Source organism: Podarcis filfolensis, assembly GCF_964270895.1.
Source record: "Podarcis filfolensis genome assembly, chromosome: 15".
NCBI lineage: Eukaryota > Metazoa > Chordata > Lepidosauria > Squamata > Lacertidae > Podarcis > Podarcis filfolensis.
Genome location: NC_139618.1, coordinates 29,007,696 through 29,029,726, shown reverse-complemented (window position 1 = coordinate 29,029,726; position 22,031 = coordinate 29,007,696). Strand labels below are relative to the sequence as shown.

At 53.1% G+C, this 22,031-nt stretch overlaps 2 protein-coding genes across 31 annotated transcripts in view; one reads left to right on the top strand and one right to left on the bottom strand.

Moving 5' to 3' along the window:
* PHLDB1 (pleckstrin homology like domain family B member 1) overlaps positions 1 to 9,728 on the top strand; it is a 43,576-nt gene extending 33,848 nt beyond the window's left edge. For 6 of the 30 annotated variants that reach the window (XM_083588271.1, XM_083588275.1, XM_083588294.1 and 3 more), the window contains 14 exons: positions 466 to 567; positions 1,154 to 1,255; positions 1,576 to 1,719; positions 2,684 to 2,851; positions 2,963 to 3,073; positions 4,070 to 4,172; positions 4,424 to 4,718; positions 5,136 to 5,226; positions 6,007 to 6,153; positions 6,695 to 6,914; positions 7,684 to 7,769; positions 7,981 to 8,010; positions 8,534 to 8,572; positions 8,866 to 9,728. In XM_083588271.1, coding sequence (XP_083444397.1) covers positions 466 to 567; positions 1,154 to 1,255; positions 1,576 to 1,719; positions 2,684 to 2,851; positions 2,963 to 3,073; positions 4,070 to 4,172; positions 4,424 to 4,718; positions 5,136 to 5,226; positions 6,007 to 6,153; positions 6,695 to 6,914; positions 7,684 to 7,769; positions 7,981 to 8,010; positions 8,534 to 8,572; positions 8,866 to 9,006 — 1,779 coding nt within the window. In that variant the 3' untranslated portion in view covers positions 9,007 to 9,728. The remainder of the gene's footprint in view (positions 1 to 465; positions 568 to 1,153; positions 1,256 to 1,575; positions 1,720 to 2,683; positions 2,852 to 2,962; positions 3,074 to 4,069; positions 4,173 to 4,423; positions 4,719 to 5,135; positions 5,227 to 6,006; positions 6,154 to 6,694; positions 6,915 to 7,683; positions 7,770 to 7,980; positions 8,011 to 8,533; positions 8,573 to 8,865) is intronic. The other 24 variants (XM_083588298.1, XM_083588296.1, XM_083588289.1 and 21 more) reach the window with 10 other exon arrangements.
* A 1,877-nt stretch (positions 9,729 to 11,605) lies between these two features.
* Positions 11,606 to 21,914, bottom strand: TREH (trehalase). The gene is made up of 15 exons (XM_083588880.1): positions 21,731 to 21,914; positions 20,728 to 20,828; positions 19,830 to 19,977; positions 18,418 to 18,505; positions 17,385 to 17,485; positions 17,175 to 17,267; positions 16,840 to 16,956; positions 15,492 to 15,614; positions 15,303 to 15,352; positions 14,797 to 14,997; positions 14,063 to 14,280; positions 12,705 to 12,816; positions 12,345 to 12,457; positions 11,965 to 12,018; positions 11,606 to 11,827 (listed from the first exon to the last, which is right to left on the bottom strand). Exons 1-15 carry the CDS (start codon positions 21,877 to 21,879, stop codon positions 11,693 to 11,695), a joined length of 1,803 nt encoding a protein of 600 aa, XP_083445006.1. The 5' UTR covers positions 21,880 to 21,914; the 3' UTR covers positions 11,606 to 11,692.
* Positions 21,915 to 22,031: the final 117 nt, after the last annotated feature.

The following is a 22,031-nucleotide window of genomic DNA, read 5'->3' as shown; positions in this document are numbered from 1 at the left end:
TATTTTATTTATACCCCACCCTCCCCAGCCAAGACTGGGCTCAGGGTGGCCAACACCAGTATAAAACAATTGATTGAAATACAACTTAAAAACAAGATTAAAATACAACAGCCTCATTTCAGTAGGGACTCAATCAAAAACTTTTTGGGGGGATGAAAACGTCAAGTCTTCACCAAGGCCAACAGTCCAGACTGGTCCTACGTGAGCCAGAAAAGCCAGGGAAGTCCCCAAATAGGAGTTCCATCACAGAAGAAGAAAGGAAAAAGGAAGAGGGGGAGGGCAGGACGGCTGTGCGTGTTCTCTTTCCCCCTGCCCTCCCCCCACAACCTGAGCTGACATTTTCAGGGTTCTCCTGCAGTTCGGCTGCCATGGACAGACCCCGCCACCTTCCTCTCGTGCCCCCCCTCTCTTTCCGTGCGTCCTGCTGTTCTTGCAGCTCCCTCACCGCTGTTCCCATCCTCGCAGGAGACGCTTCCTTTCTCTGAGCTGGGGGAGGCGGCTGACTCTGCAAGCCCCTTCTGTGCAGCTCCTGCTTCCTCCGCCCAGCTCTACCCAGGGAGGACAGAGGTAATGCTATGTGACTGCCTGTCTGCATGCCTGCCTGCCTCTGAGTTGCTTCCCCGCTTGTTGCATGCACTGCAACATCTCCTCCCTGCTTGGCTTGGCTGTGCCCATCCGTGGCTGGACTTTGCAGCGTGCCTTAGATCTGTGGGCAGGTGTTTCAGCCCAGACTTGACTCTGGAATACATCACTTCTTCCCTCCGACCCACATGCAAACAAACACTCCTGCCTGCTGACTTTCCCTGCTCTTCGCCAGTGTGATGTCTGCTCCCCACGGGTCCCAAGAACACCACTCTGCATTGAGCAGTGGGCACCAGTGTTCCTGGGTTTGGCAGAGGCACTCACAATATGGCCTCACTTGGGCAGGACGCTCTACTCTGGTTGCTCTTGCAGGTAGATGCCACCTGGCATGGCTGTGGGCCACAGGCCACAGGCAGGTTAGGCCCTTCCCAGGTTGCCATGCTTGTGTCTGTGTGTGTGTGTGTGTGTGTGTGTGTGTGTGTGTGTGTGTGACATTGCTCCCTTGGCTCAGCGCCCCAATCCCTCTCTCTGATTCTCCTCCTCCTCCTCCTCTCTGCCTGGCTGCTTCTAGGAGTACGTGAGACTTTCTGACGTTTTTCCATTTTGCGGCTGTGGGCCAGATGCTAGCGCCGCACCTGCCGTCCCCTCACCTGCGCCCCCACTGTCCTATGAGGTACCTGCCTTTCCGGTCCCATTGCTGGGGCTGGTGCAACAGTACATGCATCCAGGGGAGATGTCTAGGGGCAGGTGGGAAAGGGGGTACGTCCATATTCCATGCTAGCTCCCAACAAGGAGCCTACTCTAGCCCAGCCCACTCTTTGGGGGGTCCCTAGCATAGCCTCCTCCACAAAAAGACAGCTGTGGGGGAGGGTGGTATTCTCCCCCCCCCACTCCCCCTCAGCCTCCCCCCCTCCCGCATTCTCCGCCGGCTTTGTGCACTCCCGGACTGCTTGCAGCCTGCCTCTCACTCTTTGCCTTTTCCTTCCTGCCCAGTACGTGACAACTGACCAACTGGCAGTGATTCTGGGCAGTGTCAGGTCGGCTGTAGGGCTTGCCCACTCCCCCAGCCCCCCTGCGGCAGACTCCGCTGCTTCTGCCCTGCCGGCGGCGCGGCTCTGCTCCTCCAGCTGCCCCCAGGTTTGTGCTTCTGCGGCAACCCCCACCCCCTTGCTACCTTCTCCCTCCCTCCATCGCTTCCTTTGGGGTAGGTGGGCTGCCCTGCACACTGTGGCAAGGCACTGGGGCACGGGTGGAGGAGCAGGGGGCCTTGAGTTATAGCTGTGTGTGTGTTTGTCTGTCTGTCTGTCTGTTGGGGGCAGTGGGAGAGAGAGGGAGGATTCTTTTGGCCTTGAGTTGTATTTATTTAGAATACGTACTGTATTTTTCGCTCCATAAGACGCACTTTTTCCCTTCTAAAAAAGCAAGGGGAAATGTGTGTGCGCTTTATGGAGCGAATGCAGGCGGGAAAAGCCCCCAAGACACACACTCCGCGCTGTCACTGTCACATTGTCACTGACGAGCTGTCCTTCTCCCACCTTGTAGAAAAGCCCGCAAGAGCCGCACACCCTTTAAAGAGCGCACGGCTCTTGCTGGCTTTTGCGGGAGGTGGGGGAAGGGACAGAAGGCAGCCCCTCAGTCCCTTCCCCCACCTCCCAGAAAAGCCCCCAAGAGCCGCAATCCCTTTCACGAGCCGCGTGGAGTGTGTGTGTGGCTCTTGGGGGCTTCTCCCTCCTGGGGAAAAGCCTGCAAGCTCCACACACATGCTCCACGCGGCTCGTGAAAGGGAGTGCTGAGCAGAGCCTGGGATGTAAAAAGTTTAAAAACTTTTTTCCCCTTTGTAGTCCCCCTCTAAAAACTAGGTGCGTCTTATGGAGCGAAAAATGTGGTATATCCTGCTGCTCAGTGAGTTCTCCTTTAGAATAATAAGGTGCAGGAGAGCCAGACCCACACATCTTTGCAGGGGCACAGGGGCTGGTGCCTAACATCTGTCTGGCCTGCGTGCTGTTGCTTTTCGGCCAGCTGCTCGTCCGAGTCTTTCACGCTGTCTCCTTCCTCTCTCTCTTGCCCTCCTTCGCCACCACCCTCTGTCCGTCACCCTCAGAGAGAGCCGTGGTGGGCAGAGAGCGCAGTGCGGCTGCCACTTTTCGCCCAGGACCTCCCAGCTGGCTTTGAGGCTGAAGCAGACCCCCCTGCTGCTTGTCTCTCCTCCTCCTCCCCTCCTCCTCCTCCTCTGCCTGCTAAAGCTCACTCGTCTCCAGACCCGCGACAGGTAACGAACCGTCCCCGGATGAGGTGCTGCTGTGCCCCTTGGAGGCCCCCCCTCACGTCCCACATGGGCACAAGCCACGCCCTCTTTGCCAAACCTCTTTCCCTCCTGCAGGTCTATCGCTCCAAGATGGACAGTGGCTCCAGCAGCTTGGCTTGGCCCAAAGGAGGCAGCTCCTCCTCGCAGCTCAACGTGGCCACTCTGGGACGCAGCCCCTCGCCCAAGGTACATTGGGGCAGCGGGCGAGGTGTGGGGGGAGCCTCACCAACCGCCCTGTTTAGGGAAGCTTTTAATGTTTAATAGATTATTGTATTTTAGTGTTCTGTTGGAAGCCGCCCAGAGTGGCTGGGGAAACCCAGCCAGATAGGCGGAGTATAAATAAATAAATGATGATGATGATGATGATGATGATGATGATGATGATGATTAATTTGCTCCTAAGCCCCTTACTCAGGCCCTTCTCCCTCTTGCATCCCCCGAGGTCCCTCATTCCACTTGCACCCCAAGCTGGGCCTAGTGAGTATCTCCAGAAAACCCTTCTGTCTCTCATCCTCCCTCCCCCCCTCCCAGCAACTGCCCCCCCCCAAGATTTGGCCAATGTGACTGATGGAGCTGAGGAACTGGTATCAGTGGAGCACCCGTTCCTCAGTTAGTGAGCATTTGTCAGGGACTGGGCAGATGAGGAATGATGGAAACTGCCTCCCCAGCCTGACCCTTCCAGAGAAGAGGGAGGCAGTTCAGAATTACAACAGGGGTTTGAGGGAGATCACAGTTCAGAGTCAGATGTAAGGGGGAAGCTGGGAAATAATAGGAGAGGGGGAGGAGGAAGAAGCAGCAGCAGCACCAAGGGAGAGACAGCTGACAGACTCAGTGTATTTAGAAAGTATTCCAGACCCCCCTTCTACCAGAACCGGGTGGGCATTGAAAGTAGGAGAGCAGAGAGCTCAGAGGCAGAAAGCTCAGATGGGGATGATGCATAATGGGAGAGACGGAGGGGGTGGGGTTTCACTCAGAGCAACACCATTATTCAAAGAAGCCGCATTTCTAATCCGCTCCCTGTGAATATTGAATAAAAAGCATTGGTAAGAACTTCCTTGTCTTATCCATTCCTGGCAACCTACCGTGTGGTGTTGGATGCTCTGAAGCCTGACAGCATAGCACCCTGCTCTAGGGGCAGGTGGGACTGAGAGGTCTGTCTTCCAAACTGCTTCTCTTCCGCAGAGCTCCCTGTCCCCACAAAACGGCACCGGCAGCCTCCCTCGGAATCTGGCCAGCACCCTGCAGGATATCGAGAGCAAGCGCCAACTGGCCCTTCAGCAAAAGGGTGGGTGCTGGGGAGCGGGAGAGAGTGGTTTGGGGTGGGGTGGGGTGGGGGGCAGGAGTATGTCCGTAGCCCAGCCAGCTCCATTGCTCGCTGGTCTGTTGTTGGGAGGGGTGGCGGCTTTGGCATCTCTGCCCCGGATTGGGGTGTGTGGGTGTCTTCCTGGCGTAGGAATGCCTTCAGGGACTGGCGGGAGGGCGCTGAGCTGCTGCCCCCCGGCGCTCAGCCTGCTTTTGTCCTGGGCATCTCTGCAGGCCAGCAGGTGATTGAGGAGCAGCGGAGGCGCTTGGCCGACCTGAAGCAGAAAGCGGCGGCCGAGGCTCAGTCCCAGTGGGAGGCCCTGCATGGGCAGCCCCTTCCCCCTTCTCCGTACTCCCCCCTCATCCACCACTCCATCCTCCATCACCACCCACCGGGGGGCCTGGGCCTGCGCGCCAACGAAGACGGGGAGCGTGCCTACGACACCCTCAGCCTGGAGAGCTCCGACAGCCTCGACACCAACCTGTCCACGAGCGGCAACTCCGCCTGCTCCCCGGACAACGTCTCCAGGTACAGCGGGACAACAGCCGCCGTCCCTGAGGCCCGGCAGAGCAGCTCAGCCCCTGCCCTGCTTAGGGAAGGAGGAGGACACTCTCTTCCTCTTCCTCTCTTGTGGATCGAGAGGCAACCCTGGGCTTGGCTGGCTTCTCTGCCCCTACTACTCCCCTCTCCCCATTCCCCTGCCCACCAAATGTCTCTATCGGCTTCTCCTGGGCTGAAGGCAGAGCTCCCTGCAGGGAGGCAGAAAGTGAGCTGCCCTCTGGCCCTCCCCGCAAGCAGTGAGTATTCCCTCCGACCACCATCCATCCATTTCCTCCATTTCTCGCATGGCTCTTGAGCATTGCCTCTGCCCAGTCTGGGTGTTGCCCCGTAGCAGAGAAGCCCACTGACATTGCTCGCCGCTGACAGCCTGGCTTTGCCTTGCAGCGCCAGCGGGGCAGATGCAGGGAAGATCGAGGAGATGGAGAAGATGCTGAAGGAGGCCCACGCGGAGAAGTCACGCCTGATGGAATCGCGGGTGAGGGGAAAGCTGGGGGCTGAGACATCCCAGCCACCTCCCCTTGTCTCTTGTATTCCCCCTACTCTCCCTCCCCTTGGTTGGGCACTGCAGCCCCTTCTGCATTTCATGTGGATGTTGGGTCTCCACCAACTAAAGATGTTCCCACCCCCTTGGCAGGGTTTCTTATCAGCTCTCCTTTCTTGGCATGCAGGCGAGGGATTGTTTCCCTCTGGCTGATGCCAGTCACACGGCTAATTGGGAAAAATGTTGGTGCAGAGTCAAGAAGGGAAGGGAGCCTGTAGCTCGTTGGTAGTGCAGAAGGTCCCAGGTTCAGTGCTTGATGGCATCTCCAGGTAGGGCTGGGAATGTCCCCTGCCTGAATCCCTGGAGAGCCACTGCTGGTCAGTGTAGGCAGCACTGAGCCTAAATGGGCCAGTCATCTCATAAGGCAACTTATGTTCCCATTAAACACCATCCCTTTCTTCTGCGCCGTGAGCGCTGGAGTCTTACAGCAGACACCTCAGAAAGAAAGTAGCTCACTAGGTAGGGCTAAAGCTTGGTGCTGGAGGATCTGCTTTGCAAGCAAAAGCTCCCCAATTGCATCCTTGGCATCTCCAGGTATATCTGGGTAAGATCTCCTGCCTGAATCCCTGGAGAGCTGCTGCCAGTCAGTGTAGGCAGTACTGAGCTAGATGGTCCGACGGGTCTGACTCTCTGCATCCCTGTATGGACACATATGGGCAGATGGCATCCCAGGGTGGGACAGGGCAAGGTGATGATATGGGTTGCCCCTTGCAGGAGCAAGAGATGGAGCTGCGGCGCCAAGCCCTGGAGGATGAGCGGCGGAGGCGGGAGCAGCTGGAGCGGCGTCTGCAGGATGAGACGGCGCGGCGGCAGAAGCTCATTGAGAAGGAGGTCAAGATGCGAGAAAAGCAGTTTGCCCAGGTATGGGCTGGGATGGGGGCAAGGAGCTGAGCACAGCTCCTATTCTTCTGGTCCCAGTTAGGAGAGGCAGGACAGGTGTCAGGGAGGCTGCTGCTTCGCTGCCCAGTAAATCATGCCATGTGGCTTCTCCCACTGGACCTTGGGAAACTTCCTAGTGTTGGGGGGTCTGAAAGGACAACCAGCATTTAAGAGGGGAGCCTGGCAGGATTCTTCATAGCCAGCCCTGCTGAGCCCTTCCTTCCCTCCCTGGGCCTGGTCTAGACCGGGTGCCGCCATTTTGAATGAACCATTGCCACTCCCTGACACGGAATGAAGTTCATGCACAATCTGACCCGCTTAGTCATCAGGCACAAAAGCAAAATATGTGAAATGAGGGCATTATTGGGCTTCCAGCTAAACAGGCTTGGGGATTGCAGCTGGTTGTGCTGAACAAACTTGGGGTCCCTCCTGGCTCTCTCCTGCTTCAGTGTGGCTCCCATGAGCTGGGAGCCCTGGAGGCTGCACTGGGCCCAATGTGGGAACTGCCCTTTGCCCCACACAGGCCCGCCCCCTGACGCGCTACCTGCCTATCCGCAAAGAGGACTTCGACCTGCGTTCGCACATTGAATCATCTGGCCACAGCGTGGACACCTGCAGCCACGTCATCCTCTCCGAGAAGATGTGCAAAGGCTACCTGGTCAAGATGGGGGGTAAAATCAAGTCCTGGAAGAAGCGATGGTTCGTTTTTGACCGCCTGCGGCGCACTCTCTCCTACTACGCAGGTAAGCCCTGTTATTTTAAAAAATTAAGGGGTTTGGTTTTTGCTGCCCAACTCCCCAAGGGACTGAGTCCTCTTAAGTCCATGATTAGTCAGAGATGAATGGATGGAGGCAAGATCCATAGAAGGCAAGGCAGATCTTTATTTTTCTGTTGCAATGGAGTTCCCTCCCCTCCTTGCAAAAAGGTAGAAGAGACCCTGAACAATGGTGTGCAAGCCCCTATAAAGACTTTTGAAATTGCCCACCCTGTAGCCCAAGACCACCCCCCAAAACATCATACATACATCACAGGAGGCAGAGGTCTCCAGCAGAAATTTGAGAGTGTTGCTTCTCTCCTGTCTGCCAGGATAATGCTTCCTTCAATGGAATTTATGGGTAGCCTGGTCATTCCTTTGAGATGGTAAACACTTTAGTTCCTGAAACTCTTACACATATTGATAGTTTGCTCAGCTTAACAGATACTTGCCAGACTGTATTTGCAGGGAGGTGTAAGCCCCTACAGTCCAAAGACCGTTGGAAAGCTTTTACCATTTCTTTCCTCCTTGTAGAGAAATATTTTAGGTCATTTTGAGAGAATCAAAATGGCTTCAGGATTGCTCTCCTGTACTATTTCAGACACATGGTTTATATGCTTATGTATGTGTTTGCCTGGTACATTTATGAACATCTGTTCTATATCTGAGACCTTAGAATTCTTATAACAGCCCTGCCCTCTCTTTCCTGCCCAGAATTAGCCTCACTCTGCTGACTCCCTCTTCTCTATCCTATGCAGACAAGCACGAGACGAAGCTCAAGGGCCTCATCTACTTCCAGGCCATTGAGGAGGTTTATTACGATCACTTGCGCAGCGCAGCCAAGGTGAGCGAAGCAGGGAATACAGGATCCCTTTCTGGGGGCAGCCACTTCACATGGGGGCGGGGGCCGGACGGGTAGTCAGGGTGTTGCTGGATTTAACGCAGCCATACAGCCAAGCCTCCTTCCCTCTTAGACTCTTACTTCCCTTCTCTCTCTGCCCCTTTCTTTCTTTCTTTCTTTCTTTCTTTCTCTCTCTCTCTTTCTCCTCCTCCAGAAGGGATTCTTCTCTCTCAGCCTGGCCAGTGTAGGTATCATCCTCTCTTATAGGCATGCCTGGTGGCTCCCCCTAAATGCTGCACTGCCTTGAGCAATTGAACTAACATGGCCTCCTTGTACTGGAGGGTTTCGGCTGCATTTTGACCTGAGCTCAGTGCCTGTGTGCGGAGCGAGAGACAGGATTTAACAACGTGCCATGACTTCTCAAAATAATAATAATTAACAACAACCCTCCTGGCTGTCAGAATGGCATTGAAAAGTGTGCAGGCTGGACACTGGCTGGTATTCTCTGGTGAAGAATTCGGGTCCTCTGAACGCAGAATAAATCTTAAAATGATGCAGGCTGGAGGGCAACATTCACAGGGCCCTGCCACCAACTGGGCAATCGCAGCCCAGCTTCCTCTCAACCATGTTTCATCCTGCAGTCAAACTGGCCTTGGGCGCTTCTGCTACTAACTTGAGCCATGCCTGCTGGCTGCACCCAGCCTTCAAGCCCAGCTCCTCCTCCTAAGGTGCCTTTAATTCTCTCCTGTTTTTCTATTCTCTTCCAGCACCTAGCCGACCTTCTCCCTGCCCCCTTCAGTGGAGAGGTTGGTCTCAACGCTCCCTACCGTGCATTGGGGGGTGGGGGGGGCAAGATGGGGGGTGTTTGTGGAAAAGCAGCCTTTGCTTACTCTAACTGGGTTTGGTGGTTTTTGGTCAGGGGGTAGATACGGCATCTCTCTGTTCCACAAGCTGGTTTCTTAACACACTCCCTCTAGCTGCCCTGAGTCTCTTTCCAACTTCCTTAGTGCTAACGGAACCGATTTTGGGGGAAAGGGGAGAGACCTTCTAGCTAGGGGCAGCTTGCACAGCCAGGTGAGCCTGTCTCTTCTCTCGGCAGAGCCCCAACCCTGCCCTCACCTTCTGCGTCAAGACTCACGACCGCCTCTACTACATGGTGGCCCCATCGGCTGAGGCCATGCGCATTTGGATGGATGTCATCGTGACAGGAGCCGAGGGCTACACGCAGTTCCTGAACTGACGGAGGGGAGGGCCAGAGGATGCCACCGTGAGCCCTGGCCTGGCTGCCTCTTCCTCTGCGAGGGAGGCAGGAAGAGACACCAGTCGGCCTCGCTTGGACTGACAAGGCCCTGCCAGGCCTCCATCACTGCTGCAGCTGTAGGAGGGCAGCCTCGTGGGGCCACCTGTGCCAAAGATCTCACGCTACCCCAGAGGGCAGGCCCAGCTCTGCCCCATGCTCAGTTCCTGCAAAAAAGTGCTCAGGGCCCAGGTAGCAGCAGAAGTCAGCTGGGGGAGACACAGGTGCCTTCTGGCTGCTTAGCCCAGTTTTCTTCCTCCTAAAGACTAGCGGCATGGCCTGTGCCAGCTGCCCTATAAACCACAGGGGAGGGTGGGCTTCACCTACCACCATGTGCCTTGTTGGGGGGGGGGGAGAGAGTAGCATCCGACACCTGTTCTCCCTGGCTTTGTCTAGTCCAAGGCTCAGGGTGGGGTACTGGGAGCAGGCAGATCTCTCCCCACACCTTCCCCGCTGCCCAGGCGAAGGTGGGATCCAGCTCAGCCTGGTCCTCTTCCCATCCTACCCTCGGCCAGAAGAGGTGGATTTCTTTTCTTTTGCCTCGGTGGTCACTTTTATACCTTGCTTTAAAAAAACTACAGCAGCTCTCCTTCTGTGCCTCAGGGCTGTTGAGGTTGCTGCTGTTGGGGGGGGGGGAGGACAATAAAACCTTTTATGTAACTAGAGCCTGAACATTTGCTTCTTTTCCTCCATGTAAAGGGGACCGCCAGGAGGTAACAGCAGCATCCCCCCAACGTCACCCACAGTGCGCATCATGTAGTGTTCTTAAAGGGTGGCAGGTTTGCATCTGCCCCCTGGGCAGGGAGGGCCTGTCCTGAGAGGCAAGCTCCACCCCCTCTTGGTTGCCATAGCCATGCCCAGCATTCATTTGGGCATTATTAGAAACAAGTTCAAAGTCTGCTTGTGTTTAAACGAATCCTGGAGGGATGCTAGCCAGAATCGCACCGAGGGCAGGCACTAGCTCCACAGAAATCTCTGAGCAGCCTTTCTTTGGCAGAGCAAAGGTCTCACAGTGGCAAAGGCACAGTCTTAGGCAGGACAGTGGCTGCTACGTTGAGGCCTGGTGCTTCTGCCAGAGGCAATACCAGTACAGTGGTACCTGAGGTTAAGTACTTAATTCGTTCCGGAGGTCCGTTCTTAACCTGAAACTGTTCTTAACCTGAAGCACCACTTTAGCTAATGGGGCCTCCCGCTGCCGCCTCGCCTCCAGAGCATGATTTCTGTTCTTATCCTGAAGCAAAGTTCTTAACCCGAGGCACTATTTCTGGGTTAGCGGAGTCTGTAACCTGAAGCGTATGTAACCCGAGGTACCGCTGTAAGTGCCATCAAGCCTGACTTTTAGAAGTTACTGATATTCCCATTGTCATCCTCCAGGAATTAAGTCTAATCCCATTTTTAAAGCTGTCTTAAATTACTGGGCACATCAGTACTTGTGGGACTGAATCAGGAAGAACTTTCTGACAGTAAGCGCTGTTCACGAGTGGGACGGACACCCTTGCGAGGTGGTGGGCTCTCCTTCCTTGGAGGTTTTTAAGCGGAGGTTGGATGGCCATCTGTCATGGATGCTTTAGCTGAGATTCCCGCATCACAGGGGGTTGGACTAGATGGTCCCCCCTTATGATACTATGAATGCCGTAGTTTAACTAGGCCCTGTTTGAAGAAATCCTTCCTTTTGTCTGAATTGAATCTCCCGACAATCCCCTTTGTTGGGTGGCCCTCAAGTCTCAGTATTACAAGAAAATCTCCCTCTTCCCTTTTCCCACAACCCAACATAAATTTAATACCGCAGTCCTGTCCCCCTTAACTGCCCCTATGCTAAAAATGTTTGCAGCAGTCCCTTGGTGATACTGGTTGTTCTCGTCCAAACTTTTTCCTGCTCTACAGTGTTCTTTATTTTAAGGGAGAAATTGGAGATGTACACAGTATTGTAGCTGCTTAAAGGCAGTGGAGTGTCACAAGCTTCTGGTAGGACCAGGCAGACATGCTCTAGTTAGCCTTCCTTGGCTCCTGCCTCTTTTCCTCAAGATCTGGGAGTGATTACAAGGCATCGTCCCTAGGTCAAGCCGCCCTTTTCAGAGGCAATATACCACTTGCTGAGACAGAAACCTTCAATGGATATTTGTGGGAAGGGACCAATGCTAAGCAACATCCAGGAGGAGGAGGAGGAGGAGGACGGTGCGCCTCCTCCTGATCTACCAAGGCGCTGATTTAGCCATTATTACATTTCTATTCCCAATTTTTCTCCAAGGAACTCAAAGTGGTGTACCTGGTCTTCCTCCTCATTCAATCCCCCGAACAACCCTGTGAGGGAGGTTAGGTTGAGAGACAGTGGCTGGCCCAAGGACACCCCATGAGTGTCACAGCCACGTGGGGATTTGAACTCTGGTCCTAGTCGAACACTAACCACTGCACAACACTGCCTCACTTCCTACAGGCTTTGCACAAGTGGAATGTGGTGGTCAGGGCAGGTTATCGCATGTAGAGAGATGCAGAGGAGAAGCAAGCAAGTTGGCTTTATTCTCTGGCCCCAGCCATGCAGAACACCAGCCCATCCACACAGACACCAAATGGACAGCCACTTTTGGTGATGGAGCAACATTCTGGCCATCGCCACCACCAGCAGCCACTCCTAGATCAAGGACAGAACAAGGCAGGCCCCAACGCAGAGCCAGGAGCGAAAGAGCAATGTGCCTGCAGAGGTGAGGCGGTCGCCATAGAGATGCAGGAGACGCAGGGCCAATCCATTGGTCCAACCAAACCCCTCCTGCAAAGGGAGATGGGAAAGTCAATGCAGGCATCACAGCTGCTGCAGCCAGGTGCCCCTACTTCATCCAGCCCCATATATGGTGGAAGCAGGCACCCGTTTATGGCTTTGATGGGGGAAAGGGCTTAATGCCTCACCTGTACTTGATACTCTCCCCCACCACCGGGTTTCCCATCGCCTTCAACATCATACTGGGGGGAAAAAGAGGGGAGTTATTGGGGTCAGGGCAGGCAGGCAGGCAGGTGCACAGCCTCAGTAAGGTGTGGGTAAGGATGACGCTGGGTATGGAGTGTGTGGAAGGACAATCACTCCACCCAGAGCAACGCGGGGAGGGTTTTCTTGTACCCAAAGCAGGCTTGGAGGACAGCTAAGAGAGCTTGCAAACACCTGCTCGCCAACCCCATTGGGAATAGAGGATGGCAGTGGCCAAGAGTACCAGACACGGGATTATGTGCTATGTAGCAGCAGCAAGACAAGGCTGGTCTGGGAGCACAGGGGGTGTGTGTGTGGGTCTTACCTTCTCATACATGTAGTGGTATTTCTCGTAGACAGCCAGATTCATGCTGATCCAGCACTGTGCCAAAGTGAAGGCCAGTTCTTGTGCTCGAGGCAACGAGGACTTGGCCAGACCTGGCGAGCACAAAGTGCTGTCAGAATGCAAGCAGGGGTAGCAGCGGCCCTGCAGAGGAGCAGCACAGCATCTCTCCCTGGGTGAGACAAGGCTGCAACTGGCAATAGCAGACCAGGAAGGGGTGGGCGGAAGCACCCCCCTCTGTGCAACTGGCAGAGGGGCATATATTTGCAACACCTGGAACTAGTAAACCTCCAAAGAGAGAGATGTGTTTTCCCTTTAGGACATTTCAGAACAGGGCTTTACCTGAGATCACCACGTCCTGGAGAGGGGCCCAGGCATTTGGCAGGTCCCACTGCTGCTGTGTTCGAACCAGAGAGGTGGGCACTCCATGGGGATAGGAGAGCGCTGAACTCGACTGCGGGCACAAACACATTGTGTGGTTCAGAGGCAGTTTTAGGGCAGTGCAACCCGTTTGGCCACACTGCAGGGGGCACCTCAACAATGCTATAGAGTGGAGCAAGAAAGCGGTGTGTGTGCCAAATTTCGGCATTGCACAGGGCACCATTTTAATAATTGAGAGCCCAAAATCTGCCACTGTGTGTCTGGAGCAACAATGAGCAGAAGGGCACCTTCAGGAATCAGGACAGAAGGGACCAGTGGCCTGGACAGAGGGTGAGGCTGGTGTAGCAGAGGGTGCCATGGGGTCGCCCATGCAACACAGTGCATAGAGTTGGGCAAGTGCAAATCACAGGTACTGTAGGGAGGTAGAAGTAGCAGGTGAAATTTAGCGTGTTGTTTTATTATATATGTATACCACCTATACCCGCAGGTCTCAGGACGGTTACAATATAAAATCACAAAATACATAAAAAACACACACACACACACACATTTTCAGTGGGCATTGGATGTCACTTTAAAGTAGCATTTTTGCCTGGCACCTAATGGTGTATCATGTAGGTGTCAGCTGAACCTCCCTGGGGAGAGGTACAGTTGGTAGCTGCCTGACCAGGGACTTGGTGCAGGTTTTCCACAAAGCCTTCCTCTAAAGGAGAAGGCCTCACGGTTTCCCTGGCAGTTCATTCCACCACTGCTCTTTCTGGTCAGAAGTTCTTGCTGAAAATGCCTCCTGTTGAAAACCCAGAGGGCTTCTCTCCCACTAAACTTGGCAAAGCGCTTGGAAGGCTTATTTCAACAGTGCTACACTCACTGGTGGAGGAACGGGAGTGTGGAGGGAGCGGACCGCCCCCAGTACTACTATTCCGGTAGGGTGCCATTGTGGCAGCCCCCGCCCCCGGACACGCACCACCACCCCACACGCCAGGTGCCACGCCTCCCTCCAGAAGGCATGTCACGCCCCCAGGGGTGCCAGCCACGCCCCCGCCTGCTCTCTGCCCCCAGTAGCGGTGCATGCAGCTTCGCCACTGGCTCCACTCTCCTTCCTGCACGCCTGCTCTGGCAGATTTCCTTTGAAGCCTGCCTTAAACTCCAAAGTGCCCCCGAGAGCACCCAGGAATCCATCTGGGTGAAGAGAAGGGTGCCCACATTCCCCAGCTCTTGGAACTGTTCCCAATTCCCTCCAGCTAGCTGGAGAGGTCCCAGCCTGCACCTCTGATACTCCCCTCTCCCCAGCCCAGTCGCACCTCCCTATGTCTGCTTACCTCCAGGTAGCGAAGGGCTTTCTCAGAAGTGGCCACATCCACCCCACATTCCATCCACAGGGGCATGAGGTTGGTTGGATAGAAAGCCTCATTGTGCCTCTCATGTAGTAGGTTGTAGTCCAGCCAGACTTCAGTACTGTTGCTCCAGAGGACAGCACGGATGGCAGCCACCCGTTGCTCGTGAGCAGCCTGGAACAAGTTGGCCTTCTCGTTGTTCCCTGGAGAGGCAACAGCAGCCTCAATTTATGCAGCTCCAAAAAACCTCTGTCCTGTAAGCTCAGCTTCCGATTAATCCAGGGTGGATCCTCTCTCCCCAGCTGGCTAGACCTCCTTTCCCCAGCATCACACAGGGATGCCAGCTCACCTCTGCCAAGGTGGCACTCACAGCAGCTGTGCAACACCAACTGCAGAGGTGGACTACGAGGTTCCCCCTGACTATGCAGCTGTGTCATCCTGTGCCTGGGAGCCAGTCCAAGAGACCATATGCTCTGCACCCACCAGGGATGTGGGCTGCACCATTCAAGACCCCTGCAGCCACATACCCCATAACTTCAAGCATGACATCCAGGAATTACAGAAGTCATCCCAGCTTCTCATTGGATCCCGAGATGTCCTGGTTTGGCTCCCACAAACCTGCCACCCCAAAAGATACACATCCCAATTTTCCTCTGTGGCGTGTTGGAGGCTATGTCCTCAATGGGCTCCCAGGGGATACCTCATCTCAGATGTCTCACCCAGAACCCCATTGAATGTGGCCAGAAGCTGTTCCACCCTGCAAAGGATGGCGTTCAAGTCCACTGGCACGATGGCACTGGTTTTGGTGTCTTTCAGAGAGGCCTCAAGCAGGGATGACTCCGGGAGGAACCAACGAGAGGAGAAATCCCAGCCTGACTCAGCTGCACTCTTCAGCTCAGCCCAGAGGATTTCCTGGGCTCCTGTGTAAAGAAACAGGACAGGAGAAGAAAAAAGATGATCACCGAGGAGGGCAGGGAGAACCACCCCAATGTGCCTTGCACTGCCTTCAGTGTCCCAAATAAGGCCTAGATGGAGCTCCCCTGTTGTCTCCCCCTGGCTTACAAGGCCAAGCAACACCCCACCAGCTCATGAGGGAAATCCCTGGGACCCTGTTGGCTGGCTGGGGAGCATGAAAGCCTCCTCTGCCCACAGGCTCAGCTCTGGGTCCAACCTAGAAAGCAGCCCTACAGGGATGCAAAGGTCAAACGCTTGCAGGGCTAGTTACCTTCATCTAAGCCAGCAGCAGTTTCCACATCCTTCATGTAGGACTCTGGTCTGGGAGGAGGAGGAGGAGGAGGAGGGTGAAATAATGTGGATTTAGTGAGAATTCAGTTCTTAGAAGCCCATCGCCACCTCAGAAGATGGGCATGTGACTGCCCAACCAATTCCAAATGTGGTGCATTGCACACCTCACCTGGGCCCCCCAACTTGGACATTGTAACGGTTCAAGGTGTATTGCTTGCCCCCAAAGGAGACGTTGACAGACCGATGATCTTGCCAAAACTGGTACTCAGCCTCAAGGAGATGAAGATTGTTCCTGAGGTAGGGGGGGAAGAGCCAGAAAGAGCAACTGGGCACAATTGGCAGGGTATGTCACAGCTGGGAAAGTTCCTAGAGCAAACCTTTTCAGCAGGGGGCCGGTCCACTGTCCCTCAGACCTTGTGGGGGGCCAGACTATATTTTGGGGGGGGAAATGAACTAATTCCTATGCCCCACAAATAACCCAGAGAATGCATTTTAAATGAAAGCACACATTCTACTCATGTAAAAACATGCTGATTCCCGGACCGTCTGTGGGCCGGATTTAGAAGGCGATTGGGCCGGATCTGGCCTCCGGGCCTTAGTTTGCCTTCCTATATCCTAGAGGCATCAGGAAAGCCACATTTGAGCACAGAGGCTGAAACGGGTGGAAGAAGATGGACACTTTTCTGTCCTTCTCACGTCACCAGCTCCATTCCTACTTGAGCAGGCAGTCCAACACCTCCCCACACCCAGCATCTCAATAATAATAATAACAATAATTTTTATTTATACCCCACCCTCCCCAGCCAAGGCCGTGCTCAGGGCAGCTAACAAGCAGTAATAAAAACAAGTTGAATTAATACAACTTAAAAACAAGATTAAAATACAACTTTACAATATTGAAACATTAAAATATTAAAATGCAGCCTCATAACAGGAGGAGAAAGGAAAAAGGAAAGAGGGGGAAGGGATCAAGTTGATTCCAAGGCAAAGGCCAGGCGGAACAACTCTGTCTTACAGGCCCTGTGGAAAGAAATCAGATCCTGCAGGGTCCTGGTCTCATGAGGCAGAGCGTTCCACCAGGCCAGAGTTGAAAAGGCCCTGGCTCTGGTTGAAGCTAATCTATCTTCCTTAGGGCCCGGAACCACCAGGGTGTTGCTATTTATGGACATTGAGGCTCTCCGTGGGGCATACCGGGAGAGGTGGTCCCATAGGTACGAGGGTCCTAGGCCATGAAGGGCTTTAAAGGTCAAAAGCAGCACCTTAAATCTGACTCTGTACTCCACCGGGAGCCAGTGCAGCTGGAAAAGCACTGGGTGAATATGCTCCCATGGCAGAGACCCCGTGAGGAGCCTCGCTGCAGCATTCTGCACCCGCTGGAGTTTCTGGGACAGCTTCAAGGGCAGCCCCGCGTAGAGTGGGGGAAGAAGCAGAAAAGGAAGCACCAGCACAAAACTGGGTCCCCCCCCATGCCCCCTGCAAAAAAAAGGATGGGGACTGGAGAGAACCAGGGCTCTTACCTCAAAAAGTCGGTGTCGTTTGTGTGTTTCCAGTAACTCTCCACCATCAGGGTGAGGAAGGGGGGCTGACTTCGGCGCTCATAGTAGACCCTTCCCCCATTTGGGATGTGGCCCAATCTGTCATCGGGAAGCAAAATTGGAGCAGGAGAGTGTATGGCAGCTTGCGCCGATGAAGTGTGCGCACACAGTGCGCTGATGGGGTATGTGTTTCCCTTCCATTCCCAAAGATAAGCCCAAAGACTTCTGTCTGGCCATTCGTTCCCCCTTCTCATCCCTCTGGGAGATAGCCAGAGCAGAAGGAAGAGACCCGCCCCGTCACCCCAGGAGAATCTCACTTGTCCACAAGGTAGAGGAAATTCTCAATCATGCCTTTGGCTGTGGCCGTCATATTGGAGAGCAGCAGCCCTTCAATAACCCAGAAGGAATCCCTGCAGGAAAAGACCAGGGTTCTAGAGGAAGGCAGCAGCAAATGAGAGACCGAAAAGAAGCTGCCAGGCATGGCAGGACCCCCTCCCGCCAAATCCTTGGCTCTACACACTTCTCACCAGTAGTAATATTCAATGAATCTCCCACCAGGCACTATCAGTGGGTTGGGCACGTAGATCAGGGAGTGACGGTCAGGGCTAGTTTTGACTTCTGGTTTCATCTGAAAGGCAAAGGTTTCTCATTTATTTATTTATGATTAATGTTGCAATACATATATGAAATCTTTACATGATGATACATATACATTATATTTGTAAATTCACATTTTCACATTTCATTATGTACCAGCATTTATCCATTTCTTATTTCTTGCCCTGTGTCTTCCCTCCACCCGTGCGTGACTTCCTTGTTATTATTTTATAACTTTATTATTGAGATTGTATTTTTGTATCTTAATAATTAAACATTCAGTCTTATATATCTGCTTAGCTTAACTTGACTTAACTTTGTGAAATCAGTCTATACATATCAATAAATTATCATTGGAGCATGTTTTGGCCATGTATTCTTCTACACATTTCCATTCCTGTTTGAGATTTTGATTAGATTGCATTCTAATTGTAGCCATCATTTTTGCTAATTCAATCCTTTCAAAAAATTTATGTAGCCAATCTTTCAATGTTGGTACTTCTGATTTCCAATTTTTTGCAGTCAATAACCTTGCGGCGGCTGTTGCATATAAAAAGATTCTCTTCATGTCTTTGGGGATTTCATTTGTTATAATTCCTAAAAGGAATGTTTCTGGCTTCTTACCAATTGTTGTTTTAAACATTTTTTTCAGTTCCTCATGTATATTTCCCCCCAAAAAAATTTTATCACATCCCCACCAGACATGATATAAGGATCCCTCTGATACCTTACATCTCCAACACAGATTCGATGTTAATTTATAAATTTTAGCCAGTTTTACAGGGGTTAAGTACCACCTGTAAAACATCTTCATAATGTTTTCTTTGATAGTAATGCATGTGGTGAAATTAATATCTGATTTCCAAAGTTTTTCCCAATGATCTAATGAAATCGCAAAGATTTGTCTGTCAACCTCTGCTGGGGCACAGCCAGCTCTCAGCTCTGGAGGCCCTTGGGGATTACCTGCCTGCCTAGCTGCCTCCATATGGCATTCAGATCCCGGGCCCAGGACTGCAGCTTCTTGTCCACAATCCCCTGAAGAAGTGGGGGGCTAGAAAGAGAGCAAAGAGAGTGATGGAGAGGCCAGTCCATCTGCTCAAGGGCCACATGGCAACTCCCAAAGAGAAGGCAACAATTGAGACCTTGAGGCGCTTCACGAGGCTCTCTCACCTAGTTCTCAAAACCTGCAAGAGCCCTGGGCAAAGGAGGAGGACAGTGCCAGGGACACCACTCAGAGATTTCCTAAGTCATGATGGCTATGCTCTGTCAGCATGATGGGAGGGCTGCAATGCATCTGAACACCAGTTGCTGAAAACCACAGGAGGGGAGGATGAACTTGTCCTCAGGAGTCCCGTTTGTGTTTTTCCCATTGGCAGCTGGTTGACCACTGTGAGAACACGATACTGGACTAGATGAGCCCTGATCCAGAAGGGCTCTTTCTATGTTCTCATGGCAGGGTGTGGTAAGAATGGACTTCTAAACCACCTTGTTGAGGGAAGACAACAGTCAGTGTGGTGTAGTGGTTAAGAGCGGTGGACTCGTAATCTGGTGAACCGGGTTTGCGTCTCCGCTCCTCCACATGCAGCTGCTGGGTGACCTTTGGCAAGTCACACTTCTCTGAAGTCTCTCAGCCCCACTCACCTCACAGAGTGTTTATTGTGGGGGAGGAAGGGAAAGGAGAATGCTAGCTGCTTTGAGACTCCTTCGGGTAGTGATAAAGCGGGTTATCAAATCCAAACTCCTCTTCTTCTTCTTAAATAAAAGGTGGAGCCAAGGAAATAAAGTGAGTCCAGTTAGGGACCCAGCATTTATTTCTTCTATTGCAATGGGGCAGTGCTCAACTTAATGTGGTTACGGTGTGTTCCCTCAAGTAATGAGCAAGGAGGCACAGAAGCCCATTCTTACCACAAGGGCGGCACCTTGTGTATGAGTCACCACCCAACTCACCTCGGAAGGTGGCAAGATGAAGAGGAGCCCCTGAACTTAGCAACCAGGCAGGTTCGTGTTTGTGGGAGAAGAGGCAGCCCTTCTAGTAACCTGGCCCCAATACATTTAGGATTGGATAGGTCAATGCCAACATTTTGAACAGAACCCAGAAAGGACTTAGAAGCCAGTGTGACTGTTGAAGACCTGGTAGTCCCACCTAATAGTTGTGCTGCTACATTTTACAGCGAAGTTTCTCAAGAGTCCTAGACGGCAGCTCCACATAAGAGCACGTTGTAATGCTCTGAAACACCTCACAGTCCGAAAGGCACAGAACAGGAGCACACAGCGCCCAGCCCCAGCTCTTTTGCTCCCCGAAACCTGCCCCCAAGCTGTGCTGGTAGAGAGAGGAAGTGGGTAGAGGTGATCAACACTGAGCAACAGAGCCCTACCTGGCTGTCCAGTCTGGAGGTTCCCAGTTCTCAAGCTCCTGCCCTCGTGGGGAAAAGTTTTCATCTACAAATACTTTCAGCTGCTCTTGGGACAAGTCCCTGCCAGGCGTCTCGTTCACCAACCTCTGGAATCGCTCCAGAACCACCTCTGTGAAGGGAAGAGATATCACAGCAAAGACCAGGCCTTGTCTAGACTCAGGGTATATGACATGGGTAGGCAAACTAAGGCCCGGGGGCCAGATCTGGCCCAATTGTCTTTTAAATCCGGCCCGCAGATGGTCCAGGAATCAGCATGTTTTTACATGAGTAGAATGTGTCCTTTTATTTAAAATGCATCTCTGGGTTATTGGTGGGGCATAGGAATTCATTCTTTCGCCCCCCAAAAAATATAGTCCGGCCCCCACAAGGTCTGAGGGACAGTGGACTGGCCCCCTGCTGAAAATGTTTGCTGACCCCTGGTATAGGAGATAAGGATGCTCCTAGCAAGCCCCAGCCTTCGATCCCCAAGAAGTCTAACCTCACAGCACCAGCACATTTCTTGCCGTGTGAACAAGCAGCAAATTAGGCCACTTCAACAGAGGTTGGGTGGCTGTCCCCCAAGACCGCCACACCATTCAGGAGATGACCGGTTCCACCTGCAAGCTTGTCTTGCTGTCATTCCGGGTGTTATCCAAAGCTGGTACATTCCAAACTGTGTACGTTTCAGACTTTGAAAGCTCCAGCAAATTGCCTTGACTTGTTACAGAAACCGGAAAACCTGGTATTCGGTAAGCCAAATAGATACACCCTTTGGGGGGAGAGGCTCTGGCCTCAGCAAGAAGAGGGCTGGGGGAATAATGAGGGTCCTGCATCTCCTCATTGGGTGGAGGGTGGGGTTGACTGGGCCTTGGCCATTCACCTGGACTTTGCTTCAGCGGCATGTCCACAAAGAACTTGTCATCTGTAAAGAGCTTGGCTTGCTGGACCTGCCTCAGCAGCTCCCCGGTGCAGTAGATCTCACTGGAGGGGTGGGGAGAAAGAAGCAAGTGCAAGAGGGTCAGCAAAGACCACCACCAGCGGAATCCTTCTGTTCTAAAGGCAGTGGGGAGCGGGGAGGGAATTGCCTGCCAGACCTTGGGGTTATCCTTTCCTACAGTGAGCATGGGCTGCACATGGATCCTACAAATACACACTAACATCTTCACCCAATCAAAGTGACTTGGGAGCTGAAAGATTTTTCACAGCATACAGCTGAGGAGGAAGAGGTGACACAATGGAAGACCAGAGGGGAGAAAACTGCAGTCATCCTGGAAAGCGAGCAGAGCAAGGCATGGAGGGGACAGAGGTTCTCCACACTCTCCCTGGCAAGTAACCAGCCAGCCACTTTGCCTGGCACAGAACATCTGAGAACAGCAGGACAGTGTGGAACCAGTAGGGGGAGGCTCAGACCACTTGACACTCTCGCAGCCAACTTCCCTCAAGAGATGAAAGTGAGCCCTGCCTGATGCTGGCAAAGCAAGGGGCCCTTGCGGCTGCTCCTTTCATCAGATCAGCAACCATGGTTCAGAGCAAAGAGCATCTGAGCCCCCTGACTGGGGTGCCTCCTCCCATCCTGGGAGAACATACTGTAACATCTCTGATAACCTCGCTTATTTCCTGCTGTTCCCCCAGCGAGCAATACACACAGTTCTCCAGAGACCAGCCCGCCTACGTTTATTCAGTGGGATTCATGGCCAAGAAGGGATCTTCCTGTATCCTAGGCCAGCACTAACCACTGCAGCACACTCTGGATCCCTTAGAGTTTTAGTGCAGTGGCAAGGAGGTCTTCAAAAATGCTCTCCTGGGTAGAACCTGGAGAAGCTTCATACTCCTGCCTCCTTCCCCCACCCCCGTTTCTCCATAGCCCCAGAAAACCCACTCACCTGTCACAGGGTGGTGGTAAGCTGCTTGCCACTGCCTGCTGCCCAGCAACAGCTACGCAGATACCCAAGAGCACCCACCAGGCCATCCTGGTGAAACAATGATTTGCTGTAGAGAATTGCTGCAAAGAAAGCTGTTGGACTTTACCCATGTGAAGACCAAAAAGCAACTCTGGAACCTGACCTGGGACTTATTAAGAGAATGTGTAGGTGTGGCTTGTGCAGCACAGGCCAATAGTATTTGGCTATGGAAGTTGGGTGGTGCCTGCTGCACAGACTGGCACCTGTGGGAGGGACTGGAGCA

What these genes read in the sequence shown, in the direction of transcription:
- TREH (XM_083588880.1), bottom strand. Translation starts at nt 21,879, where the DNA reads ATGGGTAAAGTCCAACAGCTTTCTTTGCAGCAATTCTCTACAGCAAAT. An exon ending in TTACCACCACCCTGTGACAG is followed by an intron (nt 20,829 to 21,730) that starts GTGAGTGGGTTT and finishes CCACCCCTCCAG; the next exon opens with TGAGATCTACTGCACCGGGG. An exon ending in TTCCTCTACCTTGTGGACAA is followed by an intron (nt 16,957 to 17,174) that starts GTGAGATTCTCC and finishes TCCCGATGACAG; the next exon opens with ATTGGGCCACATCCCAAATG.